The sequence below is a fragment of the Chinchilla lanigera genome, unplaced genomic scaffold (assembly GCF_000276665.1).
Source record: "Chinchilla lanigera isolate Chin_1 unplaced genomic scaffold, ChiLan1.0 scaffold00018, whole genome shotgun sequence".
In the NCBI taxonomy this organism is placed as follows: domain Eukaryota; kingdom Metazoa; phylum Chordata; class Mammalia; order Rodentia; family Chinchillidae; genus Chinchilla; species Chinchilla lanigera.
This window is the reverse complement of record NW_004955419.1, coordinates 3,262,037-3,288,109: the sequence shown is the minus strand read 5'-3', so window position 1 is coordinate 3,288,109 and position 26,073 is coordinate 3,262,037. Positions and strand designations below refer to the sequence as shown.

General features: G+C 38.4%; 1 protein-coding gene and 1 pseudogene across 4 annotated transcripts in view; both read right to left on the bottom strand.

The window, feature by feature from the left end:
* Scai (suppressor of cancer cell invasion) overlaps nucleotides 1–26,073 on the bottom strand; it is a 158,716-nt gene that overhangs the window by 8,351 nt on the left and 124,292 nt on the right. For 2 of the 4 annotated variants that reach the window (XM_005382478.2, XM_005382479.2), the window contains 8 exons: nucleotides 24,384–24,485; nucleotides 24,025–24,126; nucleotides 22,984–23,062; nucleotides 21,158–21,257; nucleotides 17,638–17,719; nucleotides 6,456–6,528; nucleotides 1,419–1,592; nucleotides 1,121–1,221 (listed from right to left, as the gene is read on the bottom strand). In XM_005382478.2, the coding sequence (XP_005382535.1) occupies nucleotides 1,121–1,221; nucleotides 1,419–1,592; nucleotides 6,456–6,528; nucleotides 17,638–17,719; nucleotides 21,158–21,257; nucleotides 22,984–23,062; nucleotides 24,025–24,126; nucleotides 24,384–24,485 (813 nt within the window). Of the gene's footprint in view, nucleotides 1–1,120; nucleotides 1,222–1,418; nucleotides 1,593–5,594; nucleotides 5,734–6,455; nucleotides 6,529–17,637; nucleotides 17,720–21,157; nucleotides 21,258–22,983; nucleotides 23,063–24,024; nucleotides 24,127–24,383; nucleotides 24,486–26,073 lie in introns of those variants that run through there. The other 2 variants (XR_260604.2, XM_013513153.1) reach the window with 2 other exon arrangements.
* Nucleotides 2,483–4,848, bottom strand: LOC102015407 (annotated as a pseudogene).

Below are 26,073 nucleotides of genomic sequence, written 5' to 3'. Positions count from 1 at the left end.
CTAGATTGTATGTATGTGTTTTCTTTGTATAATTCTTTTACATTTTATAATTATAATAAAATGGAAAAAGGTAATATTTTGAAACAAAGAGTTAAAAAACTTTTCAAGTGTAAATACTTGAAGAAAAGAATACACAGAATGGGAAGAAGCAAAACAAACTATCAAGTCAAGCAAAAGACTTGAAAACAATTTATACAAAGAGAAACACAGAATAAGACTTAGGAGAAGTTGCTCAACCTCAACAGTAATCCTGGATGTGAAAATTAAAAAAACAATGACTTACTATTTTACACTTTCCAGATCACATACAATTTATTTATTTATTTATTTATTTATTTATTTATTTATTTGGTTTTTTTCTCCGGTACCGGGAACCGAACTCACGACCTTGCGCTTGCCAGGCAGGTGCTTTTGCCGCTGAGCTAAATCCCCAGCCCCCACATACAATTTAAAGTACAATGGCAATAAATGTTGCAAGGAAAGCTGAGTAAGTGTGACCCTTACACACTCCTTTGTGAGAGTAACTGAGGGACCTGCTTTGAAAAACACTGTGCCATTACCTCATAAAGTTAAACAAGCTTATACCCTATGACCTACTGGGAATATCTCCAGAGAAAATCTTGTACATGTGTACCAGAAAACTGATACAAGAATTTTACAGTGGCATCACTTATATAATAATAAAAATTTGAGTCAACCTGTATTGGTAATTTGTGATACAGAGTCAGGACAAATGAAGACTATAGTTACCAATATGGCTTAACTTCAGAAATAATTTTGACTGGAAAAAGGCAACACAGATGCTTTCATGTGTTGTACAGAAATATAAATCTGTGTGACAAAACTATAAAGCTAAGCAAATAATAATAATGATAAAATTCAAGATGGGAATTGCAACTCTGAAGAAGGTAGGACCACAGAGAACCTACAGAGGCCTCAAAAGTAATGCAAATGATCTTGAATAAGATGGTAGGTACTCGGATGTGTCTTAATAGTATTAATCTTTTTTTAAACATTATTTTGGATCTATTTAAACTTTTCAAATACAAGTAAAATATAATACATGATTCTTATGTAACTAAAATAGTATAACTGGTCTTTAGTAATATTCTTTGCCTACCCGAAAAATCTTGTGCATCCTCATGGTGGCTGAACAAAAGATAAATCTCGTGAGAAGCAGGCGAAGGAATTCATCTCCAAAAAACTGGAGAAATGCCTGATCTGCAATGAGGAAAAGGTGACAGTAAAAGGAGGCTTATATGGAAATTACGTTTCAAAGGGGAGGCAACTTCAGGAAAGCCTTCTCAACTTTCCTGCCTGGGATAAATACCTTTAAAGACTCAAACAATTTAAAATAAGTAATCATTTTAAGCCATATAGTATATTTTTTTAAGTGTGTAGTTATATTAGTAGGGTACCTATTGAACGTGAATGGGTCAGTAGCTGAGCAATGTCACGGTTGATTTTTCGAAGATATTCTTGGCACTTTTCCCACAGACCTCTACGCATGCTTGACAATCCAGAAACAAACAGGAAGGCCATTAAAGGATTGTTCAAAAAGAGAGTGAAGAGGCTACCTCGTTGAGATTGATCTGCAATAACAAACATGTTATATATAGAGAGATAACAGTTTTAAGAAGGTTAAGAGATTTATACCAGGAACATTTTATTGAATGTTATTCTTTTTTTTTTTCCCTCCGTATACCAGGAACATTTTAATTTGCTGGTAATGTTATGTTAGAGCCATATCACTAAAATATATCCAACAGTGCAGATTTTCCACAAAACTACAAAAATATACTCCAAGCATACTGCCTTCTGCTGAACTTAAGATAGAGACTAGTACATATAAGAAAAATGGAAAAATATCATATTCTTTACTATTTTTTATCCCCAACTAACAAATTTTATCTAAATAGAACAAGCATTCACCTATGGACTGAGATAGAAGTCTGTAAAGAGTACTAGAATTGCCAATGTTCTTCATTCTCCTTTACTAATAATTCTTTCTCTGCCTATCCCTTAAATATCAACATTTTCTCTCTTTGGCCCTATGCATTAGTGATCTCATCTGCACATAGGATTTTAATTACCATTTATATGCCTACTGATTCATAATTCTCAATGTGCACACAGCCTGGAGACACTCTGTAAATATAAATTGGATTTCAAAACCTTAGTATAAGAATACATATGGTTAACATTCATTTCACTTTCCTTTTTCTCTCTTTTTTGGGGGCGTGGGGAGCGGGGGGCACTAGGGATTGAACCTAGGGGTCTTCACATTGAGCTGCATTTCTACTACCTTTTCTTAGTTTTGAGACATGGTCTTGCTGAAGTGCCCAGGGTAGTCTTGAACTTGTAATCCTCCTGCCTCAGCTTTCCAAGTAGCTGGGATTAAGGGATATACCACCACGCCTGACTTATTTTCAAAGGAATGTATTTTTTCTTTACTTTATTTATACTGACACATAATTCTTTAAATGTATATGATAGAATGTGTTGTTTTGGTATCCGTAAACATGTGTAATGATCATATTTGTGTAATTAACGTATCTATCACTTCAAATATTTGTCATTTCTTTGCAGCAAAACATTGAGTATCTCTTAGTTGTTTTGGAATAATTATTTGTTAACTACAGTCACCCTACTGAGCAAAACTTAGAGAAGAAAGTATAATCACAGCACATAACTTGACTCAAAAAGAAAAATTCTTAGTATATGTGCTGCTGAAGTGAGCACACAGAAAGAAAAATTCTTAACAGCTGAAATAGGAGTGTATTTTTGTAACAAATAATTGGGTTTCAGTCAAACACAAACAGCTGAGATTCAGACGATCCCAAGCCCCCAGTGGACCATGTCCAGCCATGGCAAAGGTCTCACTGTAACTAACTGAGTTACTCTGTGTTCAGTTACATAAGCGTGCTGCCTTCTCTACACAGCAGAGTTCTCTGAACCCCTTTCCATTTTAAGTGCTGCCTGATTCATGAGTTGTTCTTTGCTCAAACTGTTAGATTTGTGGAAAGTTTGTCTTTTTAACATATAAGAGCACTGTAGATACCAGAAACACAAACACCCAGAGCTGTACTCTTTTTCACAGAATTAGCAGGTATGTAGCACCTGTTTCTTTTTAGATCATTTATTTCACTATTCCTTGTTTTTAGTTGCTGGGCTGTCCAAAACTTCAATCTTGCCTTTCCACCTTCTAAATTAGAAAGTTTAATGTTATTCATGGTGACAGTCTTCATCCTTGTCCTCAGACTCTTAACTGTCCTCTGAACTGTCTTAGGAACTCTTCCACTATCCTCTTTTGAATCTGCTTGGTTCATCTCACATAAGACCACATGCCCTTGTATAACTTTGCCAAGGGTCCTGTTGATATCTTCAATATTGAAATGACTAGGAACAGTGGGTTCCATTTCTTTTCTGAGCTTTTCACTTGCCTGGACTTTCTGTGGGAGAAAGAAAGACCACTGAACTTGGTCTACTAATGGACTCCTCTCTATCCAAACTGTTTGAAGAGTAGCCATTTTTCTGGATTTAGGCTTGGAGGTGATGAGCAACTTGTCTCAAATACTTCCTTGGGCACTGCCCACAATCAGCAGCTCTTTGGACGCTCAGTACTTCTGAATGGGAGACGAAGTTAGGGTAGCAAAAGATTTGCTGTGGACCTCCATACCTCTGCAGTCCGCTAGACTTCCTCCCGCAACAACCGTGACCACATAGCTCCCCAAGCAGCACTTCCAGGAACCCTGTCCCATGTCATCCGGAAACATTCCTATGTGTTACATAACTTTTAAAGTGTGGTACTAGTTAGGCATGGTGGCTTATGCCTATAAGCCCAGCACTCTGGGAGGCAAAGGTAGGAAGATTACCAGTTTGAGGCCATCCTGGGAAGCCTAGCAAGAGTTATCTCAAAAAAAAAAAAAAAGAAAGAAAGAAAAAAAATTAAGCAAGGGAGGGCTAGAGATGTAGCTCAGTGTAAAGGCTTTGGATTCAACTGTCAGCTCCAACACCTGCCCCCTTCAAAGTGAGTACTGTACTCACCCTACATTTCTTTCAGGCAGGGTTGATCTAGACTCCTACATTTAACTCTCAAAGGCATTTCAAACTCACATGTGAATAACTGAAAGCCAATCCTTTCCCCTTCACAAAGTTTTCACAAACATACTTCTCGTCAATCTCATTTCTACTGGTGCCAGAGACTCGACATGTGTTCCTGCCTCCTTGATCTTCCTCCCACTCCAGCCCAACACAGTATTCCTGGTTCACTGGGCTTAGGATATTTGGCCAGCTGCCTTGTCACTGTCTGAGCTCTGGCCACCACCATCTTGCTACTTCCATCTGTGACCCTCTCCATTCCATTCTCTGGGAGGAGAACTGAAAGCTCCCCTCTTAACAACCCCTGATGGTTCCTCATTGTCCTCCCCTAAATCACATAACCAATCTTAGGTTTTTCATCATTCAGTCACTCAATATCCTTCACGTAGAAGAAGCTACTTTAATTTCTCGAAGTGCTGCCTAAGTTCTCTTGTCTCAGGGCCCATAGCACATGCAGTTTCTCTGCTGGAACACTGTATTCTGTAACCCTTTATCACCATCCTATTCTGCATGTGCTGGATGGCCACACTGGACATCATCTCATTCCCCGCTTCACCCTTTTGTGCTGCTTAGAAGTTTCCTGTGTGTGCTGCTCTGTCATCTCCTATGAAATGCTGTACCACTTACAGGCTGTTTCATCTTCTTCCAGATTGTGGCTCTGGGAGAGATATAACTGGGTCTTATCAGGTCAGAGTGCTCACCCTGGTACCTACCACAGTGTCTGGCAAATCCAGGTTGAATAACCATGTTGAGCAAATAAAGCAAGTCTTTACTAATGAAAGAACTATAGACTTTCATATACAAAGTGCAGAAACCCTATCTGACATTCCAGTTACTTAAATACCTCTGTTTTGTGCCCAGATGGAGAGCCAACAACAATGCCATTGGATAAATCCCAATGTTCTCACAAGGGAAATTTGAATCTATGTAACTGAACAACTCATTTAAGATATCTGAGGTCTTATCTCTATAGCACAAAGATAGGATACTGGACCAGAAAAGTATTAAGGACAGGTATTAAAAATAAGAATAGTAATAATAATGATAGCACATTGGAGTGCTTTTTAATGTACCCAGTATTATTTTCTGAGATAGGTAGTACTATTGTTTCCACTTGATAGATGAACTGAAGCACAGAATGTCTGAGTAACTTTTCAAGGTCACACAGCTAGTAAGTGGCTAGGTCAAATTCATTCGGTCTGTTTGCCTTCACACAATGGTGTTTCAGACCCAGTGACCTTGGTATTGACTCATTTGACCATGTAATTTAAAATAAAGCTATATCATCATAACACAAATTGAGAGCAAAAAGCATTCTTAAGTAGTGGGGAAGGGTTACACTCCTCCAGAAATGACAACAGGATGACAAAATCCTCAAAGCAGGAGAATTTTACCGTTGTTTGAAGGTAAGTTCTATCACTTTGTAATTTGGATTCTGAATATATAAACTTAGAATTTCTATATGTTTTTCCCTGTTAAACAGCAGAACTTACCTTAAAACAACGGTGAAAGTATCCAGCTTCTCTCAGGCATTCAAATGCTGACCATCACTTCCTGTGTCAAACTATGTCAGCAGACAGGACTTCTGGCTGGGAAGTAGCAGTAAAATGCCATCTCCCAGAGACACCAGCACTATTCACAGTTAGGGAGATAGTGAAACAGTGACAAGTACTGCTAAAACAGCGTGAAGGCTCTTTTAGTACTCTACCTACTAAATGACTGGGAGTTAGAATTAGGTTTTATGTGTTACCTATTAAGGACAAATCACTAAAGGAAAAAGTCTTTCAATTTTCAGCCATTAGAAAAATGACCCAAACACTAACTTGTCTCTCTGGCAAACTCAGAAGAGGTTCTTTTATTTAAGAAGTAAAACAAAGGAAAAAAGGAAAAAAAAAAAAAAAGCAAAGAAAGAAAAGGAAACCCTTAAGCTGTGCCAGTTAAGTCACTGTAACTCTCAGGTAGACTGAGTGGTGTCCTGGAGTACTGATCTGAAGGTCTTAAAAGATGCCTAAAATATGTAATCAAAGATGAAGAAAATCAGGCTACATGGATATGACAAGCAAATCAAAATAAACACTTGTAAAACAAAATTTCAAATTTACACATCATGAGTTCCCCACAGCAAGGGAGTGAACCACCTCTCTCAAGGAGGAATTTCTCAAGGCCTAACCGTAGCACATTAAGGAAGTCTGGCTGTTGGCAAGGCTTCTGGACATATTTCAGATTGACACCTGCCACATTAAACACCATCAATCCACACATAATCATTATGGGAGGAAAAAACAAATATCAACATTATTCAAAATGTAGCATCCATTCATATCCTACTCAGTAACAGGCACTGAAAAACGTACCTTGTAAAGCTTTTGGATATGCCGTAGGAGAAAGCAAACAGACTAGGGGCTGTCCAAACAAGTTTGTGAAGTTCTGTAATATATAAGAATTTAAAATCTTCATTAAAGATTTGATCAGTGGTAGTTACTTAGTAATTTTCCACAGTATATCACTAGTGCATAGATTGATTGGGCTCTTTAACACGTAAGCAGGCCAGAATATAGCTCAGCAGTACAGTGCCTGGCTGGCAAGTTTAAGGTCCTGAGTTCGATTTCCAGCATCAAAATAAAAACAAAAAAGCAGATGTAGACAGCAGCAGCTGCACATACACCATGTCTATCCAATTACCACACAGTCTTCCTAAATGGCTATCACAAGAGTGAAGTTTACTAAGAGAAGTACTGATTTTTAAAAGCAAATGAATGATTGTCATGTTGCAAGGAGAGGTCATCTGACTGTCCACCAAGAGACCACTCCATCAGGAAACACACACTGCATATTTTAACACAAGGTCTCACTATGTAGTTGAAGCTAGCTTTGAACTCACTATGCAGTCCAGGCTATCCTTGAACTCTCAGCAATCTTCCTGCTTCAGCCTCCCAAGTACTGCGAATACAGGCGTGGACTATCATGCCCTGCTACACTGTGTGTTCCAGAGTAAATTTTTCAAGATCTAGAATTTAGCTTTCAGTCACAAGGTTCTAAACTCTGATCTACTGGTATGAAAGGAATGGATCCAAGTCTTGTAGAGGATCATAGGAGCTGCTCACATAGCATACTGTGTAACATCAGGATGATAATATGTTAATTTACAGAGAGAATTAAACAAAGTCAAGTTTCCTTTTAAGCATTAAGGCTGATCTACATGGGAAGTAAAATCATAAACTCTTTGCAAAGTGACAAGATAAAACTCCTAACAGTAAACTGAATGTGAAACACATTTGTATGCACACACACAACTTTTAAACAGTAAAGGTGAAAGTTTCAACAAATAGAAAAACACTGTTTTTAGAAAGAAATCCACTCTAAAATGTTGTATACTAATTTATTAAAATTTAAACCAATCTCAATAAAAATACTATTTCTGCAGCTGAAAAAGGTAATTCTAAAGTTAATATGGGAAAATTAGATCAGCTAGGGGCTGGGGATTTAGCTCAGTGGCAAAGCGCCTGCCTGGCAAGCGCAAGGTCGTGAGTTCGGTTCCTGGTACCGGAGAAAAACCAAAAAAAAAAAAAAAAAAAAGAAATCAGATCAGCTAGGGAAAAAAAGGCAGGGTAGAGGGTAACTAGACTTATTTAGACTTTAAAACATAATTAAAAGACTTCAACACACCTAACAGGAATTTAGGGTCATTGTGACAAGGGACACAAAACTTGTGACTTTCCTCTGAGCAAATGTACTACACATGTACTCCATACACTTCCACATGGCTTCTGGGTAGAACCAATGGGACAGGGCTCAGAAATGGGGGAGGCTATAGCATTTAGTGGGGGAGGTGGGCATTTTGAGCCTATCCAGTATATCCATGCGTTATCTGTTGGTAGTCCTAGAAGTAGACTTTGAATTTCTATTTTCAATAAATTAAAAGTAATAAAAACAATTCTTGCTTCTTCCCTTCCCCCCCCTAAAAGGAAGACATAATTAAAAATATATGGCAGAACAGGCAAAAAACTAATTGGACAGAATGAGACCCCCAAACACTTAGGACTTCTTTAAATATAATAACAATGACAGCTCACATTGGTTTGAGAAACTGAAAAGCCAACTAGAAAAAAGGTTATCCCATACTTCATACCATATTCTAGGATAAATTCTAAATATACCAAAAGACTTCAATGTAACCAGGTGTGGTGGTGCACCCCTATAACCCCAGCACTCAGGAGGCTGAGCCAGAAGGCCAGCCTGGGCTACACAGTAAGAACCCATTTCAATAAATAAACAGAAAGAAAGGAAAGAAAGATTGATTTAAATGTGCTGGTAAGAGAAAGAAAGAAAAAAAGAAAGAGAGAGAAAGGAAGGAAGGAAGGAAGGAAAAGAAAGAAAGAAAGAAAAAAGAAAGACAGACAGAAAGAAAGAAAGAAAGAAAGAAAGAAAGAAAAAGAAAGAAAGAAAGAAAGAAAGAAAGAAAAAGAAAGAAAAAGATTTAAATGTGCTGGGTATGGTGGTGCACACCTGTAAAGCCAGTATTTGGGAGGCTGAGGCAGGAGGATCATTGAGTTTGATGCCAGCCTGGGCTACATAGTGAGTTCAAGGTTTGCCTCAAAAAAAAAAAAGAAGACTTAAATGTAAAAATTACAATAAAAATGGTGAAATATAAGGTGTCATTTTCTGATCTAGAAGACTCTCCTAACTATTGCAGTACCTTAGTTTAGTTATTATGAGTAGGCTGGATAGGGTTGGATAAGAGAGCCAATTCAAGTACTGTAGCTGGTTAATCAAGTTGCTGGTGAAGGCCAGAAATGTAAAAGAAAACACAACAACAGGAAAATAGATTCTTCCTTGTAGGAAGAAGACTTATCCAGGTTACGCTAAGTTAGTTAATAGCTCTAACAGCTCCTCCTCAAGAAACAAAAACCCAGATAACTAGTTTTCCTTTGAACTCATGAATTCACTTCCTTTGAAACACTATCCCTTCCCTTGCTCTGCTTGTTCATAAGGGGAGGGCAAGGAATGCAGTCTTGATTTTGTGCTAGGAATGCCCTCCCAACAAACATCTATCACGAGTTTTTCTTCTTATTTCCAGTAAAACCTTCATAATTTCCTCCCATTCTCAGAACCGAGAGCTCAGTTTTGTGATTTGAAATAGGATAATTAGGGAAGATTATGCTAACAAATTTCATTTACTTAACTATATGCAGAACCAAGTTGGTACCTTTGGAAAAGGACTTGAGGCTGAGGGAACAAAATGAAAGAGGCTGAATAATCTGAAGAATAGCAAGAGAGATGATCAGAGATGAAGTGGGTAGAGGGTGTGGAAGCAGAAAAAGAAGGCATCTGTTCTGAGTGAGACGAGAGCCACTGGAAGTCTTATGCAGAGCAGGGACACAGCTGAGTTCCAGGTATATTTACAGGGGCACAAAGGCAGCAGGAAGACTAATTGAGAAGCTACTGCCATAACTCAGGTGAGTGACGGTGGGATGGACCAGCAGGATGGTAATGAGGTGATGAGATTTAGGTTATGTAGAGTCGAATGGAACAGGTTTCCTGAAACGGATGTGAGATAGGAGGGAAAAAATACCAAAACCAAACACAAAACCAAGATACTGGTGGGGGCAACGACAAAAGCTAAATGGTCACTACCTAAAATGAGGGAGGACAGAGGGAGAAGAAATATGGTAACTGTCTTGGGTATTGTCAGTTTGCAATCTCTACAGTCAGGTTTCCAGTCAGAGATTGTGGTGTAGGCAGATGATACTTAAGAAGAGTTCTAGAGAGGGGTCTGGCCTGCAGATAATGTATTTGGAAGTGGTCAGACAGAATTAGTTAGATATAGTAATTAAAGTCATGAAATTAGGTAATATTTGAGGAAGGCTAGAGACGTAGCTCTGTGGTGGAGTGCTTGCAAGGCCCTGGGTTCAATTCCTACCCAACACACACACACACACGCACGCACACACACGCACTCACATGCACAAACACACATATATTGGGGTGAGGAGGTTAGCTGCAGCTGGAAAATAAGAGGAATGGACTGAATTCAGAGATTGGCAAAGGTGAGGAATGAGGTCAGAGAGAGATGAGGTCAAACCAGTAGAAGAAAATAAGCAGACTTTAGAACACTGTTGCCCTGAGGCAATCCAGCAACTTGAATGCAGGTTTTGAAGGCCTCACCTGGAAAAGGGCACTGGTATCTGAGTTTAGTATCTGGTCAAAATAGAATCTAACAGAAAATCTACCCACATTAAAGTAGAATCCTGAAGCTTTGCTCTCAATATTAACAATGAACCAGACCCAAATTTAACATCTGCTTTCTGCCTGTAACTGCTTCTCACAGGACCATAAGGAAACTTACATTGGTGCTCAATTGAACTGACACATTATATCCCCTTCCACAGAAAATTAGCTATTGCGGGGCCAAGGACGTAGCTCAATGGCACAGCGCCTGCCTGGCAAGCATGAGGTGTTGAGTTCGATTCCCGGTTCCAAAATAAAAAAATTCTTTTTAAAATTAGCTGCTGAGGTCATTACTACAAGCTGGCTTGCCTTAATATTTGCTGCCCAAATTTCCACCACTTACTTGATTTCACAAACAAGGTCCCAAGCTAGTAGTGCCTTGAGAGGTTTGGCACAAGCAAATGCAAACCCTCTTGGAGGAAGTTGTTTTTATCTTAGGGCTTTCTGAACTTCTTACTTTCTGAACTTCCTACAATTTTAAAGATAAGAGAGACTGAGCCAAAAGTAGTCAAGTACATGGGGAGAGGGGAGCACACAGCAATCTGTGTTTTAAAATGCAAAATTAGATTGTAGATCCAGGAATTATCAGAGACATAATAAATAATAAGTATGAACATTAAGTTAAAAAAATGGACAAGGTTGAAAATAGGAAACCACAAAAAGTAACAGAATGCCTGAAAAAGTACCAAAGAACTTGTAGAAGTGAAAACTACCATAACCAACATAAAACTCAATGGATTTAAGTTAGACACAGCTGAAGACAGAATTTGTGAACTACAGCTACATCAGAAGAAATTATACAAATCTAAACCAGAGATACAAAACAATACAAAGTACATTAAGAGGTTACCAGATGCATGAAACAGTGTAAATGTCCAATACACTTACTGATTCATCAAAATGCTGGGAGAATTGAACTCAGGCTGCACTTTAGGCAAGGACTAAAACATTTAAGCTGAATTATTTGTTCAGAAGGAAATGGCACATAGGATTGAGTCAATATTTAACGAGATAATGTCCAAGAATTTCAAGTAGTAATGAAAAATTACAATCTAACAATTCAAATAGTTCAACAAACCTGAACAGGTTAAACCAAACATAGCTTCATCTCGGAAGAACTGCAGCACACCAGAAGGCCTTTCAATGCAGAGTGAGGCTGACAGGAAGAGCTCTTATGTAACTGGGTCTTATAGTGACTATCTTAACAGACCACATCAGATACTTAAGGATGAGGCTGTTTAGATAAACATGGCTCTTTTGACAAAAGCGTGAGTCGTTTCACTGGCAGAGATCCAGATATGTCATAAATATTTAAATGCTCAAAAGGATTTTGTTCTTCCAAGGGAAAGAAAGCAGGACTAAAAGAAGCATTCCTCAAAATTACTAAGGGCATTTTTTTGTTAGACCACACTACCTCAGAAAAAGCCAGTCGACTTGCCTAGTTTAACCCCACTAGAAACCCGAGAGTGAAAATATAGGCCACTTCACAGATCTCTGCATTTCAATCACTCTGCTATTCTCAATGAGGCTCAGACTAGCATGAACTCCTTTTCTCCTAATTGTAGAAAACCCGTGGGCTGTGGATAAGAAGAAAGATGGGCCAGAAGCATTAGTCTATATACTTAGTCTCCACAAAGTTTCCTCAAGTATAAAGTAAGAACAATGCCTCCGTTTAATCATTCAGCACATATTTATTAAGAACTTTCTGGCTGTTGCCTTTTTTCTTGTAGTGCTAGGGAATGAAACTAGGGCCTTGAGCATGCTAGGCAAGCGCAATACCACTAACGTACATCCTCAGCCCTTCTTAAGTATCTGTAATTGTGAGGCATTGGAGACATAAAGACCCATGTACTTAATCACATACACAGACGCGCGCGCGCGCGCACACACACACACACACACACACACACACACACCTGAGGACAACTGAGGTGTTTGGGGTTAGATTAACGAGTAGCTTAGAAAAAGACAATTATTTATTCTAGCAAAGATGAAAAAAAGGTTTTATAAAAAAAATTTGAGAGAAAAGGAAATATAATCATAGTTTACACTGCAGTGTACCATTTCAGAGCATTTTCTAGTCGAAATAGTATGTACAAGCACTATTGACCTAACTAAGATTATGTAGACAAAACTATCTATGAAAATTATTATATGGATAAAGGTTGGAAAATGTAGAAATGTGAACTGGGGATAGGAAGAAGAAAGAGCTCCATTTCTCTTTCATAATGGGAAATCAATACATAATGCCTAAAAGTGAAATCTCAAGAACTACCAAATATCAGCATATTACTTACAAAAATAAATAACAAAATCATCAACTAGGAAAGATGTAAATAGTAGCATCTGGAAAGAGAAAGCTGCAGACAGTGCAAGAGAGGTGATGAGTACTGTTTTTCGCAACAAACTTGAAGAACTTTCTGACTTGGTAGTTCTCACCCTGACAACACAATGAAATTAGGCATAGTCAGTACTGTAGCACATGCCTGTAGTTCCAGGTGTTTGGGAAGTTGAGGCAGAGAAATTGCTTAAGTCCAGGAGTTCAACACTAGCCTGGACAACATGTACAGACCCTGCCTTGAAATACAAACAAACACACAAGCACACAAAACCTGATAGCTGGAGGTCAACCCTAGGTCAAATGAATCAGAACCACAAGAAATGCAGCTTAGCCAGGCATGGTGGTGCATGCCTGTAATCCCAGCACTCAGGAGGCTGAGGCAGGAGGATTGTTTCAAGTTTGAGATCAGCCTGGGCTACAAAGTGAGCTAAAGGCCAGCCTGAACTGCACAATGAGACCCTGTCTCAAAAAGACACACACACACAAAAAGATGCAGCTTGAGTACAAATAGTTTTAAAAGGGGCTCTGAATATTTCAGATGCACAGAAAAAATGGAGAACACAAATTTTTTTGTCTTTTTTTTTTTTTTTTTTTTTTTGAGACAGAGTCTTACTATGCAGTTCAGGCTGGGCCTTGAGCTCACTTTGTAGCCCAGGCTGGTCTCGAACTTGAAACGATCCTCCAGCCTCAGCCTCTCAAGTGCTGGAATCCCAGCAGACATGCTCCACCATGTCCTGCTACATAGCGCATCCCGTAATGTAGTGGTTATCACATTCACCTCACATTCTGCTACAAATTCATACATATATATGAGTTACTTTCATAGAAATAAAAAGTAATATTTAAATACACATGAAATACACTACTGTACTTAAATGAAGAAACATTTAAGAAACACAAATACGGTCATAAAATATTCATATATGCAAGACATATGTAACAAGCAAACTAGGTGCTCAAGAAGTACTACATCAAGACAGGCGGGAGCCTGGCCATGCTGCCAACAGCAAGGGGTAAAGCTATGCACAAAAATTTAAAAAGATAAAAAGAAGAGAAAAAGGAAAAGAAGGGAAGGAATAATATATCAAGCCATGAATGGTACTGCATGCCTGTAATCCAAGTGTGCTGGGAGGCTGCAGAAGGAGAAGTAGAAATTTTGAGTTTGGGTCTACCCTGGGCAACTTAGCGATTTAGTGAGACCTTATCTCAAAATTTAAAAACAAAACAAAACAAGGCTAGGGATATTCAGTGTGAAAGCCCTAGGTTGTAACACACACACGCATGCACGTGTGCACACACACGCACAGATACACACAGATACTGATTTTCCTTTTTTATTAGAAACTTCCAAAATGGTAGTTTTAACACTTCTTCACATGCTTTTGTGGGAGAAGTATATATTAGTATTTTTCATGTGTTCCCACAGACAACGTCAGTTGTGAACTGAATGCATTAAGTCCAAGTAATTTTTAAAAAAACCAAATTGATCTGTGCCATGGTAGGCTCTGCCTACTGCACAAGGGCTCCCCACTCAGTTCTGGAGGTCAGTATGCTCTGGATAATTTAACTTTTCAGAGGGGTGATACTCCCATGGCCCACCCAAGGTAAACAAACACAAATGACCCTTCCTATCATCCCACAGTTGTCCTGGCATCAGAATAGTGAGATCTGGAATAAAATCAGTAAGTAAATTTCCAATTTCACACAGAAGTATTTTTAAAAATCAGCATCAGATATTCACTCTCTATTCAAATAGTGCTCTGGACATAACAGATACACAATGAATGACATTCTTCAGAATATAAAAAGTGGCATACAATAATATCCAAGTTGAGAAAAATAAAATACTTTAAATGCATATGAGGAAACATTACATATAACATGTGACCCCAGGATATCAATATATTTTGTCATATCATTAAACTCTAAAATGAGTCTTTCTCACTGACAAAGTCACAGGGTGCTTCCTGTGAGTCCCACACAGGTACATACTGCCCATGCTCTTCTGTCCTTCAAAGTTTAAGCAAGGTAAACAGTAAGCAAGCCCTTCCTTGCAGCAGCCTCCTACCCCTCCACCTCTCACAACGAAAAGACACAGGTTAAGAAAGTACTCTATACAGCTAACTTTTCTAAAAATCAAACCCTGTAATATGAAACCCAACAAAATGGGTAGCAGGAAATATAATTAAATATTTAAGATGGCTTGGGTGTTCCTAGAATTCAGATTAATTACACTAAATTAAATTAATTTAAAAATATTTTGAGACAGGGTCTTGATAAATAGACCAGGCTTGCTGTGAACTCACAGTGATCCTCCTGCTTTAGCCCCCTGAATGCTGGAATTAAAAGTGTATACCACCATGCCTGGGTTAGAGCATAATTTTTAAAAATAAACCTAACCATGAAAACAAAATGGAAAACATATTTACAGTCAACTCTCTCGGCTACCAGACAAGCTAGATTTTTCAACTGCTCTCCTGAAATAAATTTACTAATGCTTGTTTCTCCCTCTAAATACAAATATGAACACCTACATCAGAAATAGGCTTAAGCAGTAAATTCAAGCACCCAGAAGATTTCTGAATGTATTTGTCACTAATGAATCATTCTAACACAATACAAACGACTCTAAAGATTTTGTTTTCATTTTCCTATAGTAACTGTGGTTTGAATTCTACTATTTAACCCTGAAGTTTTGGCATTTGCTGTTGGCATTCCTTTTATAACCATTGAAAAGCATTGCTTCCATAGTGAAATATATAAAAAAGTATTCCAGTTAGGCCACTGCAACTTATTTTAGGTATTCAGTGTCACTTTTTGTTTGGCATAATTTTTTAAAAATTATGTATACATGAAATAGTATTTTGACTCCCATGTAGGTCAGGTGGATCTGCTGATATCACAGGGGTGAATTCAAGAGACTGCTAAATATGGAGAACCAGCAGAGCTTTGTAACAAAAAAGGGGAAGGATTCAAATTTATTAATTTGAACCTAGAGCCTTGTCCAAAATTGCCAAAGCTGAACTTGATGACACACCCATGAGAAGCACACAGGTTCGAGTTTGTTTTACTACACATGCTGCTGCTCTTTCTGTTCACAATTTTTATCTAATGTTTCCAATGAACTGTTGGAAGAAGGCTTTAACCAGTTTGGTTGTTGTAATTATGCATGATCATGGAACATCTAGAGGGAAAGGCATTGTTGAATTGCTTCGAAAGCAGCAGCAAGAGAAGCATTTGAAAGATGCAGTGCAGATATTCTGCTACTGAAAACTCCTTGGTCAGTCACTGGGGAACCACTGCATGAATAACTGGATGATAAAGATGGTCTTCTTGAGAAACTTGGCCAGAAGAATCCAATGTATCAGAAGGAGAGGGAAATACAACGTTGTTTTGCTCAGCATGGCACATTTGATTATGAACATTCTTAGCAATAGAAATCCTTGGATGAAATGAGAAACAAAGGGAACAAGTTGAAAAAAAAAAATCACAAAGGATACAAAAGATAAACTGGAAAGTGAAATGGAAGACACTTATCATGAATATCATCCAAATCTTTTGCGTCAAGATTTGATGAGATGCTACGAAAAATTAAGGTGCATGGAAGAAGTTCACAGTCAAGAAAGGCAAAAGCTAGGTGTGGTGGCACGTGCTCGTAATCTCAGCACCTGGCAGGTTGAGGCATGATTGCTGTGAGTTCAAGGCCAGCCTGAATTACAGAGCAAGAACCTGAAGAAGGGAGGAAGGGAGAAAGAGAAGAAGGGAGGAAGGGGGCTGGGGATTTAGCTCAGCGGCACAGTGCCTGCCTGGCAAGTGCAAGGTCGTGAGTTCGATTCCCAGTACCGGAAAAAAGAAAAAAAAAAGAAGGGAGGAAGGGAAGAAGAAAGGAAGGAGGAAGGAAGGGAAAAAAGGAAGGAAGGAAGGAAGAGAGAGGGAAAAGGAAGGAGGAAAGGAAGGAAGGAAAGAGGGAGAAAGGGAAGGAAGGAAGAAAAAAGCAACAGAGGGAGGGAGGAAGGAATGTAAAGAAATACAATTGAGACAAGAGGAACAGTGTAGAAAGAAGGAAGAGTTGATGATTTACCAACGTGAGATGGGAGAACAAAGATGCCAAGGAGAGAAAAGTTACAGCTGATATCTCGAGAGAAACAAGAATTGGTGGCAGAGGCACAATGAACATGGAGATCTATATGGCTCAGGAGGTCTGAAATTTCCACCTCTAGGTGGAAAACATGGGCAGCAAGTGTAGGTTATGAAGCTAATTCTGAAATTCCACCCAAGTAGAAGTGGTTCCATGATGGGAAGCAACATGGTAAGAATGACTGATGTTGGCTGATACTAGAATGAACAAGATAGTTCCTTTTCAAGACACCAACCCAGCGTGAACACACAAGGAAAGCCACATGATGCTGTCCTGACAAAGTGGGTCAGCTGTGTCTACAAAACCAGTAAGAGTACAAAGAGGAATGAGCAACTTATTTGTCATTAGTAAAGACATTTAAAAATCTGAAAAGAAAACAGAAACAATATGTTAATATTCAAAGACTATCACTGTGTAATATGAGATAGAAGTTTCACTTAAACTACAGTAGCTCATTGTGTAGAAGGAAAAAATGTCTGAAAACTAAAAAATAAAATTCACCCATATGTTTGTACCTCTATAAAAAGAAATTGTTCTGGGTTATGTAACAAAAATAAACCTCCCACCAGAGATCTTGGAAATCTTGAGTTTTTTTTCCTGCAGGAGGATTTATTAGTTTCCACTGAGTGGCCATTCATGCGCTTTCTTCTCATTTCTATTCATAGCACCAGATTCTGACTAGCAGGCACAACCTCAAATGAAAAGAAACACTAAATATGAATTGTAAAATTAAGTAAAATAAAGCAAATAAAAAGGTGCACATTGAGAGTGGGTACCCCTAAGGTGGTACCGGGAAGTCCACACACGCACTGGCTCTCAGGGCACTCACCTTGTATGCAACGCTGTTGGAAGAATCCACAATGATAAACAGGGGCTTCCTTGTGAAAGGGTAGAGATCTCCAGGATGAAGGCTGGGGAAACAGCAACAACAACAATGAGGAACTGTGTGACCATGGTGGCCAAAGTGTCAGAAATCTTATTCTTCAGTTTGGTCTGCTCATGGCTTCTTTCCATCACAGCACTGAGAGAAAAACAAAGATTAATTAAGCAAAGGACAAAAACATGACTATATTTACTGGGAAAGTCAAGTTTATTTTATTAAAAATTTTATTAAAAGAAAAAAGTTCAGAAACAACTGTTATTCAAGAATACGGATGTCAGGCCAGGCATGGTAGCACACGCCTATAATCCCAGCACTCGGGAGGCTGAGGCAGGAGGACCGTTGCGAGTTCGAGACCAGCCTGGGCTACAAAGTGAGCTTAAAGCCAGCCTGAGCTGCATAGCGAGACCCTGTCTCAAAAGGACCAAAAAAAAAAAAAGAATACGGATGTGAGAGCAATCTGGCTGCGACAGCTGTCACCCTGCTGACTGCCAGGGTTGGTTTGGCTGATCTGGCTGGCTAGGCGGGTGTCTCCATCCTCCCTCACCGCTCCATGTGTGTCCCTCCTGAAGCTGTGCACTCAGTCAAAGAGGACAACCGCCCCCCACTTCCTCAGTCAGGGATATGAGCAGCTGCTCTCCCTTGCTAGAACTTCCAAACAAGCTCTCAAGAATATATGAGAAGTCTATGTAGGTAAAAATGGCTAAATGTCCAGCACAAAAAGCTCCGAAGTCAGAATAGAGCTACATGTTTCATATTTTGTTTTAAAAATTAAATGTAGTAACACAATCAGATCTATATTTCAATGAGTCTTCATTTTCTATACCTATTTTAAACATTTTTTAATTATTTCAAGCTATATGTTAATATTATAGACAGTAAGTAGGAAAACCCCTTCTATTATCCCTTGTTTTCTCTAGACAGTAGTATCAAAGTCACCTGGGCCGCTGCTGAACAGGTAAACTTATTGACCCACAGAAGATCTACTGACCCAAAAGGTTAAGTCCAGAAAGCATTTCAGAACCACTGCCACAGAGTCAGCACTGTGGTGTGCGCGCACTTTCCCATGACTTAGTGGACAATGTGTATATGTGTGCCGATTTTTTTTTTTTTTGGAGACAGGTCTTGAATCTGATCTTGAAGTTGCTATGTAGCTCAGACTGGACTCAAACTCATACTTCTGCTTCAGCTTCCTACCCAGCTGTATAGTAACATTAACGTAAAATAAATATTTATTTTTTAAATAAACATATCAAAATATATTAAATATTTAAAATTAAATATTTAATGTTTTTAAATAAACATATTAAAATTAAACATTAAAAATGTTTCATTGAGCAATATCATCAAACTTCGATTTATTTTTTCTTTTTCTAATGACAAAAACTACATATTCAAGGTGTCTCCCATACTTGTCACATATGTACACTGTGCAGTAATTACCACTGATCAAATTCATAAACACATGCACCTCCCCACATACTGTCCTCTGTGTATGTTTATGTGCATGTGAGAGTAGTTGTTATGGCTAGTATCTAGATATCCCCTCTAAGTCTCATGCCATCATAGGTGGGGCTTTTTGTGGGTGGTGGGATTTAGAGTATGTGATATGTGTTACTCGGATTAAGGATGTGTGGTACTAAATTAGTCTGCTGACTGGAATTAGCATAGTTCTGGGTGACACCATCCAAAAGGCTGGCAGCCTGGATGGGATAAAGGGGAAAGAAAGGCATGCTGGCTGCTTGTTGCTCGTTGCTCTCTGCCTTCCACACCATGAATTCTTTTCCTCTCCAATGCCCCTATGCCATGCCACAGTGCCGTGGACCCAGGCAATTATGAACTGAATCCTCTACAAACTGTGAGTCAAAACAAACTTTCCCTCCATTATCTTGCGGGTGTTGCGTATTTTGTCTCAGCAACGAGAAAATTAACTGAGATACTGGGTTAAGCAAATTTCAAGTAAATAATATTAACCATCATCATAATGCTATACCTCAGATCTTTAGAACTTACTCATAACTAAAAGATTGCATGCTCTGACCAAATCTTCCCATTTCCCCCAATTCCAGAGCCTGAAAACCACCTTTCCACTCTGTTTCTATGAACTCAACTTTTAAAAATTCTACATACAAGTGAAATCATGCAGTATTTATCTTTTTGTGTGTGGCTTATTTCACTTAATGTTCTCTAGGTTCACACATGTCGACAGTGATAGGATTTCCAACATTTTTCATGGCTAGAAAATATTCTGCTATGTGAGCATGTATGTATGTCCTACAACGAACACTTGGGTTGTGCCTATACCTTAGTTATTGTCAATATTGCTACAATGAATATGGGGGTGCAGATATCCCTTTGATATACTTTACTGAGAGACGTATTTTCATTTCTTTGGATATATATCCAGAAATGGGATTGCTGGATTGCATGACAGCTATATTTTTATTTTTTTAAGGAGCCGCCAACTGTCTTCTGTAATGACTGTCCAACTTACAGTATTACCAACAGTCTACAAGCGTGCCCTGTTCTCCACATCCTCATCAACACTTGTTACTTCTTGTCTTTTTGGCAACAGTCAACCTGATAGGTGAGAAGCAGTATGATTTTAATTTGCATTTCCCTGATGATTAGTGCTATTTAGCACCTTTTTGTACATCTGTTATATATTTCTAACAAATAATTTGAAACTAATGTCAATAACAGCACCAAAAAGTGGCTTAGAGGACCTGTAGCCATTACATGCATAATCTGCAGTATCTACCAGTCTGGTCTCCCTTACCTGTTCTTCAATATGAACAGCTGACCCTTCAATGTAAACCATTATTAGAAATGCAATTCCAGTCAAGTTTATTTACCTGCATAATCAGATTGCATTCTCTTTCAACTAGAAAAATTCTGGAGCCAATAACAGTACAAGCAGTAAAAGAACTATGCTTAAAAATTTAGCAAACTTTCACAGATGAAATTCTATTTGAAATAATACAACTAAGTTCATTTGTGCTACATAAAGCCAAAGAACCTTACATTATAAAGTACGTATTCAGGCTGACGATGCAGCTGAAATAGTAGAGCACCTGACTGACACGCATGAGGGTCTAGGTTCGATGCACAGCACCACCATCATCCAAAAAACTTCCTATTAACATGTAGCATGACCTAACATACTTATCTATGTATATATTTATTGTCTCCTTCAACTAGAATACAATTTTGTTCATTGTTACAACCTCAATGATTGAAAAGTGTCTGATTATACTGGATACTCAGTAAAATGTATTTGATGAATATCAGCCAGAAATTTTAATTTCCTAGGACAGTCAGGGCCTAAATATGGCTGGCATCCAAGTAAATATTACTAATAGTAGCCTAAGGGAACTTTTCTAGTATTAGGAAAAAGTCCCCACTTCAATTAATATTTTAAAAGAAAGACAACTACAGTTTTTATGAGGGGATATAGTAGAATACATACCAGTGCATTTCCTTCTGGGATTGATTTCGTTTGTGGATAGCATCTCCATTTATAATATCTCGGTTACTATTAGTAAGTACACCTCCAAAATCATAAGGACCTATAAAAACAAAGGGAAGAATCCTAGACTTCAACTGGAGAGTAACTCTGACCTGATGTTCAGATGCAAAAGTACTGTGTGAATCTCTCACTGGGACAGTGGAAGATAATTATGAAGCATTTTAATTATTTTTAAATTTTAATTTAATGCAGTATTTAAATGATTTCAGCATGCTGCTGGTATCAATTCTTTTAAAAAAATCATTTAATTATTTAGTAGTTCTTCAACATAATATAATAAGAAACAGAACAAGAATCTACTGTATCCCATTTAGGGACAGATGGATGGATGGAGAGTATGCATCCAGATTAATTAATAGAACACAGATCTACTATGTTCAGAATTACTATCAGCTGGGCGTGGTGGCACATGCCTGTAATACCAGCACTAGAGAGGCTGAGGCAGGAGGATCATTTTGAGTTCAAGACCAACCTGGGCTACAAGTGAGCTCAAGGCCAGCCTGAACTGGATAGTGAGACTCACCTCAAACAAAACTTAAAACTCCAGTTTACCAAATTACTTTACAAAGACCATTGCAGTCTGAAATCTTAAGCTCTTAAAATAAATCCAACTTTAAATGAAGCCACTAATTATAAAATTAAGGGAGAAATTTAAATGGTATGGGAAATTTCTCACTGACAAAAATTTCCTTTTTATAACAGATATTGCCAAATTTCAGCATGTGAAGAATCCACTATTATAACTATCAGCCACATTAGTTCTGGTTTTGAAGTTAGCTGTTTTCCACTACTCATGGGAATCAGGTAACTCTTATTTAACTGGGACAGCAATTTGGCATGTCTGAATTCTTTCTCTTAAAGAATCATTCCATTATTACATACTATACTTTGAAAAATTAAAATAAGAGGACAGTATGTTAAGCAGAGACATAGAAACCTGATTTAACAATATATGACATGGAAATAATTATTTGTAAATAACATTATTAGCTTTATTACACGCGAAGAAACTGTTAAATGTAAAAAAGGTATTATATTCTTTTAAAATATCACTACAAGGATAGAGACTATAAATTTATTTACTTTGTTTTTGTTTTCACACTTTAAAAGAATCTGTAGGTCATGCAAGGAAGATGGCAGGGGCATGCACATTATAAAGGAATGCAGATTTCAACAAACAGATGAGTAGGAAAATGTTAAGAAAAAAATTTTCCTCCCAAATTTAATTGCCTTATTTAAATCTGAGTTACTCATCTATTCTGACCAATTTCTGGACTCATACATGTTGGATAATTTTAAGATTTTATTCTGAAACAGCATCCCAATATTCTACAGACTGAATCAATAAAAACAAAATAAAGGGCAAAAAAGGACTAAAAACATCATAACAAGGACTTGAACTTTCACAGTTACAAAAGTATACTGATTTCTACAAAGACGTAATGCAATTTAGTGATGTGAAGTTAAATAATTTTGCTTGGTTATCCATTATTCTTTTCAACTTAAAACATCAAATCCCATGTGATGCTTTTGGGCAAAACTGATAGTGAACCATGCACTTAATATATGAATTTTCTAGTGCTTTGTTATACCTCAAAGTATAACATTCCAGGATATAAAACAGACTAGGGTATCTGCAAGATTGTCATATCAATGACAGATCAGGTTTTAAATTTGGAAGCCTCTGTAGAAAGCCTGAGCCACCGTCTTGTAGAAAACAGAAAATTCAAGCCCTGCTCACAACAGGGAGCATTCCTTTATTGTACCTTCACTATCAGAACGACCTGTGGGAAAAACTCCAGTGGCTGACAGGTAGATCAGAAGCACACTATTGGCAGGCAGCTCCTGGAATTAAAGAAAATCACATATACAAAACAAAAAACCGGGATAACAACACAGAAGTATTTAAAAGTCAAGACATTTAAAGTTGCGGATAACACAAAAATTTAACATACAATTGTTTCTCTGAGGGAAGAGTCACCCTTGGTGGTTCTGACTTAGAATCATCTGCACAGCAAAAGTTCCGTATTGATTTGTAACGTACAAGGGTTCCCAAAAGCTGTAAAGACATTCTCTGCTTCCTTTCCCAACATTTAGAGAATGATCTGTGTAAACTTGAAATGGAGAAGTAAAGATCTACATTATACATCTAAAAGACAGACTCCCCCTCAGCTTTGGGGAGAATGTTCCTAATTTTTCATCATTCCTTCAGATGACCAAGACATTTCGCCAGGAGTGGTGGAGCACGTCTGTAATGGCAGCACTAGGGAGACTGAGAAAGGAGGATTACCCTGCATTTGAGGCCAGTCTGGACTACAAAATGAGACCCTGTCTCAAAAATAAAAACAAAAAAGATGTTTTACAGGGCTGCCTGAATATATGTCATGCTATGTATTCTGCTCTTGTTTTTCAGTTCTGCACTGACTGTTACACCTAAAGTAATTTAGTAATAAAAACCTGGAATAAAGAGAATGATAATCAATATTCTCCTTAATTCATGGTAGGAATCATTCACCACATCGTAAGCAATTTTCATTTCAAAAACTGCCATGTTAGGATCGTTATTCTAAAGATGTTTTAATTTTTGTGTTTTACCCAAACTCTTAATTCAAATATTTAGAGAAGAGTGATTTAAATTCCCCTTACAGCATACTTTTCCTGTGTAGTAAGAAGTACTGGGTCGGGCTAGGGATTTAGCTCAGTGGCACAGCGCCCGCTTGGCAAGTGCGAGGATGTGAGTTCGATTCCCGGTACTGGAAAAAAACCACCACCACCAAAAAAAAGAAGAATTACTGGGTCACTCTTACCTTAAAAGATGCTGCTAAGAATGTGTAGAGCTGGCTGAAGGTTGGTTTGTAGAGCAGATACTTATGGGGGTTTTCTCGTCTGGTAGGCTTGTCAGCGGACTCCTATATTTACACACAGAAAACAGCACACATACAAGCTATGTTTGACAGATGAACGATTAATACCTATTTTCTCTTCCCTACCACGTATCCTTCTTTTCCTCAGTGTTACTGGAATTATGCTTATTGATTTCTCTGTGTCCAATCAGGAGAGTTCTTTGTCCACATTTCCTAGCATTTGCTGAACGGCAGGCTGTACCCCGTGAAGAGCAGAAGCAGCAAGAATGTCACCACCTTTGCAAATATAGGGAGCAGATCACCTGCATTCCTGGCTTGTTCATCTGAGAGGCTAAGTTCATTGGCTCCCTTTCCAGGGCTTGTAACATCCGGAACATGTCAACAGTTAGTTCACTGAACTTAACCTGCAAGAAAGACAAACCCGGTCATCAATCCATAGACCTGGAGATCTTAAATCACACTATTACTCTGGACTTCTATGTATGCTTAATGACAGTGGATAGCCTATCCTCTAACACCGAATATAAAAAGTAAAACAATAAAAATTAGAAAGGGTGAAAGAACTACGTGGTGATGCTTATATACATCTGGGTTCTGTAGTTAACATTTTTATGCTTCATCACATCTCTCCATCTATATTCTTGCCAATTCATCAATTTCCTCATTGGTACTACAAAATATACCACTGTATCCTTTTCTTTGTATACCCTACCCTCTCCAGGACTTAGGGATTGAACCCAGGGCCTTTTCACTGAGCTACACACACAGTTTGTTCTCTCTCATTCATTCATTCATTCACTCATTCACTCACTCACTCACTCACTCATTCATTCATTCTCTCTTCTCTCTCCTTCCCTCCCTCCATCTCTCTCACCTACCCATCTATCTGAGACAGTGTCATGCTATGTATCCCAGGCTGGCCTTGAACTCACTATTTGGCTCAGGCTGGCCTTGAACTCATGGCAATCCTCCCGTCTTAGTCTCCTGAGTGCTGGGATTACAGGCATGCAACACCACACTTGGATCTTTTTTCATTTTTTGTTTTGAGACAGGGTCTCACTAAGTTGTCCAGGGTGGGCTCTAACTTCCAATCTTCCTGCCTCTGGTTCTCAAAGTGTTGCAGTTACAGATGTGTACCACCATGCCTGAGACTAAATCCTTTTCCTTTTTGTTGGTATTGGGAATTGAACTCAGGACCTTGCGCTTACCAGGCAAACACTTATGCCACTGAGCTATATCTCCGGCCCATCCCTTTCCAATTTTAATAGTATTTATATGGAAATTCAGGTACACATATGAGGATAAAACAAAAAGAGTAGGTGTGGTAGAACATGCCTGCAATCCTGGAATTTTGGGAGGCTAAAAGAGAAAGACTGCAAACTTTCAGCTCAGCCTGGGCAACTCAGCAATTTAGTGAGACCCTATTTTTAAGAAAAAATAAAGGTTGGGTAGGTAACCCAGTGCAAAGACTTTGAGTTCAAGCCCCAGCAAAGAGGGGGAAAAAAAACCGACAGTGTTTTAAAGTACCTGTTTCTAAATCAAGTGTAGTGGCACATGCCAGAATACCAGTACTCAGGAGGCTGGGTTAGGAGAATCACCATAATTTTGAGGCTAGCCTGGACTAAACAGTGAGTTCAAGGCCAGCCTTGGCTACATAGTGAGACACTGAAAGAACCTGTTTCTGTGAAGTAAGAGATTTTTCGCCTCATATGGGGAACTAAAGCCTACCCCAGCCCTTTTTACTTTTCCTTTTAAAACATGGTCTCTCCAGGTGTGGTGCACGCCTGTAATCCCAGCACTCGGGAGGCTGCAGCAGGAGGATCGTTGTGAGTTGAGACCAGCCTGGGCTACAAAGTGAGCTCAAGGCCAGCCTGGACTGCATAGCGAGACCTTGTCTCAAAAAGACCAAAAAAAAAAAAAAAAAAAAAAAAAAAAAGACACAGTCTCACTAAGAGGCCCAATGGGAAAAGGAATTTTTTTTTTTTCTTCTGT